Here is a 7,404-nt window from a genome sequence, read left to right on the forward strand (position 1 = left end):
AGGAGCACACAGAACTGGGAGCACACAGAACTGGAAGCACACACAGAACTGGAAGCACACACAGGTGGGTGCACACACACGTGGATGGAAGCGACAGGGAGAGCCTGCACGTGCCCGCAGGCAGCTCCAGGCTCTGCTCGGAAGGCACAGTGCTCCCAGCTTGTGTCAGACCAGTCTGTGCAGGCAGTGAGGGCATCCCACTGCCCTCACACAGCTCTGGGGATCCCAGCTGTCTGCCAGGTGCCACAGAAGCACCGCCGGGAGCGCAGAGCTCACGGGCTCTGTGCTTGGAGCACCCTCGGAGATGGCAGAGCTGGGTCCCCCGGGGGGTTTCCCATTTTCTGGCCGAGCACTGAGCACATCCCCTGGCTCAGGGGGCTGAGAAGGCGCAGGTGTCCCCGGCAGGGACCAGCATGCAGCACTCGCAGCGGGGAACAAAGGAGAGAACAGCAGGGATGGATGCAAAAAAAGGTAAAAACTAAAATAAAATAAAAGGACATGGACAGCCTTGGGATCCCCAAGGCCATAGGGCAGAGAGACAGTGCGAGGCGCCACAGCACGTCACAGGAGACAGACAGACAGACAGCCCCGTGCCGATCAGATACGTAAAATATCACCACTCCGGGACCCTCACTGACCTCTAACTTGTTGCTCCAGGTTCAGTATGACTGATACGGCCTGGTGTAGGATTAGCAGTTTGGTCTGCGGTTTTTCGCTGTTTAGGTGGAGTTGGCACATGCGTCCGAGCTCTTTAAAGGCCTCGTTGATGTCACGGACCCGCAGGCGCTCACGGGCATTATTGGCGACCCTCCTCTCTCTCTCTCTCTCGGCTTTTTGCTCTGGGGGAAGAAGATCGTCCTCCTCATCCTCATCTTGACTAATGGTTTAAAATAAGAACGAGACAGGGACATTCCTCGCGTGCACTCTCAGCACCGGTCAACTCACAGACAAAAACACACGGCGAGGCCCCAGGACGCTGAGCCCCATGCCGGGCCAGGCACCGGGCGCTGCCCCTGCGTGCCCCGAGGGTGTGGTGGCCTGGTGCCACACACCTGGGCATGGGGACACGCAGGGACTTCGGAGAGAAACAAACAAGGCTCTTCTTCTGCCTCTTTTGTTTTGTTTTTAAACGACAAAGAAAGAAACCACAATGTGACTAAAGCCTGAGTTTGTTGCAGAGGAGCCCGGAGAGGGTGAGGACCAACACTGGAATTCCCAGCTGGAAATTGGGAAGATGTAGCCCTCTGCCTCTAGGCCAGGAGTGGGGCTGGCACTGCCCTACAGGCATCATCACTCTAGTGAGGTCTCTGAGCTGGTGGAGAGGCTGCAGACAAGCCAGCACGCTGGAAGGACTCTCCCTGCTCTGCCACCACTTCTCTGGCTGGACATGACAGAGGATACAGGAGCCCAAACCAGACAGTAGAGATGCCTCAAGGCGAGGCAGGGAAGAGGCCAAACTTTCCCTGCTGGGGGCTGAGCACTTGCTCCTTCCCGTGCACAGCCCCAGGTGCCCACGCAGGCGGGCGCAGCTCGTGTGGGTAAGGCACATCCCTCTGCTTTAGGAGCATGAGGAAGCTGTGTGGCTGCAGGGACAGGAGCCAGCAGGAGGGTGGCAGGGAGCCTTCCCCAGGGCAGCAGCACGAGTCCAGGCTGAATGAGGCCACACCAGGCTGCCAGGGCAGCAGGGGCTGGGGCTCTGTGCTGCAGGACAAGCCCTGGCCTGGTCGTGCCCCAGCCCGAATGCCCCAGCCTGGTAGCAGAGTAAGTGAAGGGAGAGACCTGTTCAAAGAGCACCTTGTTCTGTTCCGGGAGGGTTTCAGCTCCTTCTTCTCCTCTTCAGAGTTATCTGCCACCGACGTGTTCTCTTCGTCCTCCTTCTCCTCCCTCTTGATTTCGCTCGTTCCGGAGGAGACGCTGCTCCGGCCCAGCCCCCCGGACAGGCCTGCTGGGAGAGCAGAGCCACATGCAGAGATTGAGGGGCCTGACCCAAACAGGAGGGCCCAGGCCCTGCTCCTGCTGTGCCATCCTGAATTCCTCCTGGTGCTGGCTCTGCCCTGCTGCTGCTCCCCGTTCCTCTCCCCCCACCTCCCCGGCCCTCCAAAGTGAGAGCCCAAGCTCCCCAGAGGGCAGGGCCCAGGGCACTGTGCCCCCACAGTTGGCAGGAGGGACTGGGACATGTAGGTCACACCTAGTAGGGTTAGATGGGATGATGGGAAGGAATTTTTCCCTGGGAGGGTGGTGATGCACAGGTTGCCCTGTGGCTGTCCCGTCCCTGGGAGTGTTCCAGGCCAGGCTGGATGGGGCTTGGAGCAATGTGGGCTGGTGGAAGGTGTCCCTGCCCAGAGCAGGGGTGGGACGGGATAGGCTTTAAGGTCCTTCCAACCCAAACCATTCTGGGATTCAGTGAAACCTCTGGAAAAGGCTCCAGGTAGGAACTTCCCTGCAGATGCCACAAGCACCAGCCTTGCAGAAGCATCCATCTCCCCCTCGACTGCTGCTGCACAGGACCAGACCCAACAGGTGACCCAAATCCCCATCCCCTTGGCAGGTGAGCCCCAGCAGGTGAGCCCCAGCAGGTAATCCCTGGCAGGTGAGCCCTGGCAGGTCATCCCCAGCAGGTGATCCCTGGCAGGTGGTCCCCAGCAGGTGAGCCCCACGGTGCCCTGAGCAGGCTGCCTTACCGCTGTACGTGTCCTGCTGCCGGCTGAGGTCAGGGAGTGAGCTGGGCTGGGATGGAAGTGTGACATGGTTGTGGAGCAAGCTGGGGTTGCTGGACAACCCATCTTCAGGGTGACCTCCTCCCACCTACAGCACAACAAGCACAGCAAGCCTTAAGTGGGGATATGCCACAGCCAGTGAGCACGGCGAATCACCACCCCATCCCTGGGAGTGTTCCAGGCCAGGCTGGACAGGACTTGGAGCACCCTGGGCTAGGGGAAGGTGTCCCCGCCATTGAATGAGATGAGTTTTAAGGTCCTTCCAACCCAAACCACTCTGGGATTCTATGACTCAACCCTCCCTGCAGGAACATGGCAAGTTCCAAGCATGTCACCCATTCAGTGCTCTCGACAGCTGACCCAGGCTGGACCACACTGAGCTATTCTTACACCCAAGGCAATGCCCCTCTGGATGTCAGGACGAGCAACATGTGTCCCCAGCATGTCCCCAGCAGCAGCCACAGAGCCCCCACACTTACCAGACTTGGGTGCCTGTTCCCCAGGGCCATGACCGAGGCCGGGAAGGCCTGGCCCAGGCTGCCCACGGCAGCACTGTGGGGTGGTGCTGAGCCCAGGAGACCATGCATGTCCCCGTGGTTGCTGGGCATGGCAGCAGTCTGGCCCACAGCATGATTCCTCAGCACGTGGATGGCTTCGTCCAACCTGTCTTCCATTTTGTTTTGCTGGAAGGACAGGACAGAGATGTCTGTGTTAACTCCTCATCCCTGGGAGTGTTCCAGGCCAGGCTGGATGGGGCTTGGAGCAACCTGGGCTGGTGGGAGGTGTCCCTGTCCATGGCAGGGGTGGGGGTGGGATGAGCTTTAAGGTCCATTCCAAACCAAACAGTTCCATGATTCCAGTCCCCCAAAGCCAGCAGCCTGCTGCAGCGTGGCTGGTGGCAAACCTGCACTCAGGTGGTGCAGAGCAGCAATGGGGAGCAATAACCCACCCTCAGCCAGTGCCGTTCCCTAAAGGAACCAGGGGTCACACCAGTGCTGCTCAGGGACGGGAGGCAAAAACCTGCCAGGAATCCATTTGGCTGGGCAAGAGCCCTCGGGATGGGCCTAGGACACAGACAAGGGGAGGGAGCCAGGCTGCCAGTGAGGCTCTGGAACACTGCCCCCAGCCCTGCTCAGCTGCTGCAAACCAAACATCCAACCCTCCACCAACCACCTGACCCTGCAGCCCAGGCGTTCGGGGAAGAGGACTCCATCCAAAAATCCAACTCCACCAAGCCCCAAGGGACGGGAGGGAAAAGGAGAAGCCCAAATTTCATCACCACTCACCAAAGTGTGGAGACTCCCTTCATAGCTGGGAGATAAGGCACCAGCTCCGCTCGCCCGCGGCCACTGCGACGTGCCTGGGGACAGACAGGGAGCTGAGGAGCAGCAGCCACTAGATGGGGCTGGAAGCTGGGCCAGAGCTCGGGGCTGAGCCCCCCGAGCAGTGTACAGCACCGCGGGGCACTGTATGGACCACTGTATGGACCATCACAGCACCATGGGGCACTGTATGGACCACTGTATGGACCATCACAGCACCATGGGGCACTGTATGGACCACTGTATGGACCATCACAGCACCATGGGGCACTGTATGGACCACTGTATGGACCATCACAGCACCGTGGGGCACTGTATGGACCACTGCATGGACCACTGTATGGACCACTGTATGGACCATCACAGCACCGTGGGGCACTGTATGGACCACTGCATGGACCACTGTATGGACCACTGTATGGACCATCACAGCACCGTGGGGCACTGTATGGACCACTGCATGGACCACTGTATGGACCACTGTATGGACCATCACAGCACCATGGGGCACTGTATGGACCACTGTATGGACCATCACAGCACCATGGGGCACTGTATGGACCACTGTATGGACCATCACAGCACCATGGGGCACTGTATGGACCACTGTATGGACCATCACAGCACCATGGGGCACTGTATGGACCACTGTATGGACCATCACAGCACCATGGGGCACTGTATGGACCACTGTATGGACCATCACAGCACCATGGGGCACTGTATGGACCACTGTATGGACCATCACAGCACCATGGGGCACTGTATGGACCACTGTATGGACCATCACAGCACCATGGGGCACTGTATGGACCACTGTATGGACCATCACAGCACCATGGGGCACTGTATGGACCACTGTATGGACCATCACAGCACCATGGGGCACTGTATGGACCACTGTATGGACCATCACAGCACCATGGGGCACTGTATGGACCACTGTATGGACCATCACAGCACCATGGGGCACTGTATGGACCACTGTATGGACCATCACAGCACCATGGGGCACTGTATGGACCACTGTATGGACCATCACAGCACCATGGGGCACTGTATGGACCACTGTATGGACCATCACAGCACCATGGGGCACTGTATGGACCACTGTATGGACCATCACAGCACCATGGGGCACTGTATGGACCACTGTATGGACCATCACAGCACCATGGGGCACTGTATGGACCACTGTATGGACCATCACAGCACCATGGGGCACTGTATGGACCACTGTATGGACCATCACAGCACCATGGGGCACTGTATGGACCACTGTATGGACCATCACAGCACCATGGGGCACTGTATGGACCACTGTATGGACCATCACAGCACCATGGGGCACTGTATGGACCACTGTATGGACCATCACAGCACCATGGGGCACTGTATGGACCACTGTATGGACCATCACAGCACCATGGGGCACTGTATGGACCACTGTATGGACCATCACAGCACCATGGGGCACTGTATGGACCACTGTATGGACCATCACAGCACCATGGGGCACTGTATGGACCACTGTATGGACCATCACAGCACCATGGGGCACTGTATGGACCACTGTATGGACCACTGTATGGACCACTGTATGGACCACTGCATGGACCTCTATAGCACCGCGGACCTTCCCAGCACCTCTGGGCAGGGAGCTGAGCTCAGACCCGCAGACCTCGAGGGGTTTCCACATGTCCCTGGTGCCAGTGACGCTTGGCTCGCCGTGAGCCTGGGGCCACGGGGGCTATGGGCTGTGTTATGCTGCTCCCTGGGCACCAGCTCGCCTGGGCACAGCAGGACCTGGGCTTTCATCAGGTACTGGAAATAGGTTTTGTGCTTTCCAGTTCCCATTCCACTTCTCCTATGGGGAACAACCCAGGCACAGCCTCTCAAGGGGATGCTCAGGGTTAGGAACAGCAGGAGCAGGTCCTGGGGCTGCTGCCACCTCTGGGCTCTGTGGTGAGGGTTTGGGGCTGAGCTGGGAAGTTGCTACATTGGAGAGCCTGAGAGCAAACCCAACACCCCTTTAGCCACACAACAAGGTCTGTGACCTACCTGCAAGCCCCTGCGGGGAGCCGACCGGTGTGGAGGGGTTCGAGGAGAAGTTATTGCTAGAGTGATCAGGGGAGTAAATCTATAGGGAGAGAAGGACAGTCAGCAGTGCCCACCCTGAGCCAGCTGGGATCCCCCGATGGGACTCCCACTGGCATCTCCCTTCCCAAACCCACAGCCAGTGCCTGCCAGTCCCCCCAGACCCCCGAGACACTAGGGCCTCTTAAAGAGGGAAGATCCAGTGCAGCAACACGACCAGGAGCAGGTCAAGGACCACCCCAAAGTCTTACCGAGGCCAGTGCCTTCCCGAGCGCGTCTCCGGAGCTCCCGGCTGTGGTTCCTCTGTTACCTGCCAGGAGAGGGCACAGACATCACTGCCAGGGCACCACACCCCAGGAGGACACACGACCTTGATGAGGAGGCTCAGGGGTGACCTCATGGCTCTCTCCAACTCCCTGACAGGGCTGGAGAGAGGTGGGGGATGTCTCTCCTGCCAGGGCTGCAGGGAGAGGAGAGAGGGAATGGCCTTGAGCTGAGACAGGGCAGAGTCAGATTGGTTGTTAGGAGAAATGGTTTCCCTGTGAGGGTGTTCAGGCACTGGGATATTGCCCAGGGAGGTGGTGGAGTCACCATCCCTAGAGGTGTTTAAGAGGTGTCTGCATCTGCTGCTGGAGGACATGGTTTAGGGGTTCCAGCAGTGACAGGTTAATGGTTGGAACTGGTGATCTTAGAGGTCTCTTCCCACCTTGATGATTCCATGACTCTACCTTTAGAGACCTTCTCTGGGTGGAATACTTTTGCTTGCTGGAGGACATGGTTTAGGGGTTCCAGCAGTGACAGGTTAATGGTTGGAACTGGTGATCTTAGAGGTCTCTTCCCACCTTGATGATTCCATGACTACCTTTAGAGACCTTCTCTGGGTGGAATACTTTTGCTTTTAGTGCTTTGCTTGAAAATTCCACAGTTGTGGAGCCTGGAGCAGCCTGGACAAGGGCACACACATCCCCTGGCAGCTTTTGGAGGGCCCCAGGAATGTCTCTAAGCTCTGGGTTGGAGGTGTTGCACTACCAACAGCACCCAGAGGTCTCTGCTGCAGCACAGACCATTGCCACGGGGCATCTCAGGCCCCCACAATCTCCAATGGACTGGATGATCTTGGAGGCCTTTTCCAACCTTAATGATTCTATGAATCCCAAACTTGCTTCTCCGTAGGAAAACAAGGGTTTTCCTAAGAATCCAGGTCAGGATCCTCATTTCCTGAGGATTATTTGATCATTCCAGTAACAGGTTTTCTAACAGGTTCAGCA

At 58.0% G+C, this 7,404-nt stretch overlaps 1 protein-coding gene across 1 annotated transcript in view; it reads right to left on the reverse strand.

The window, feature by feature from the left end:
* Window positions 1-638: 638 nt before the first annotated feature.
* Window positions 639-7,404, reverse strand: part of TCF3 (transcription factor 3) — a gene marked incomplete at both ends in the record, with an annotated part of 8,128 nt that continues 1,362 nt past the window's right edge. The window contains 7 exons of the mRNA XM_009081344.1: window positions 639-877; window positions 1,795-1,942; window positions 2,682-2,805; window positions 3,197-3,400; window positions 4,004-4,077; window positions 6,101-6,179; window positions 6,388-6,446. Coding sequence (XP_009079592.1) covers window positions 639-877; window positions 1,795-1,942; window positions 2,682-2,805; window positions 3,197-3,400; window positions 4,004-4,077; window positions 6,101-6,179; window positions 6,388-6,446 — 927 coding nt within the window. The remainder of the gene's footprint in view (window positions 878-1,794; window positions 1,943-2,681; window positions 2,806-3,196; window positions 3,401-4,003; window positions 4,078-6,100; window positions 6,180-6,387; window positions 6,447-7,404) is intronic.

This window comes from Acanthisitta chloris, unplaced genomic scaffold (genome assembly GCF_000695815.1).
Source record: "Acanthisitta chloris isolate BGI_N310 unplaced genomic scaffold, ASM69581v1 scaffold33658, whole genome shotgun sequence".
NCBI classification, from domain to species: Eukaryota; Metazoa; Chordata; class Aves; order Passeriformes; family Acanthisittidae; genus Acanthisitta; species Acanthisitta chloris.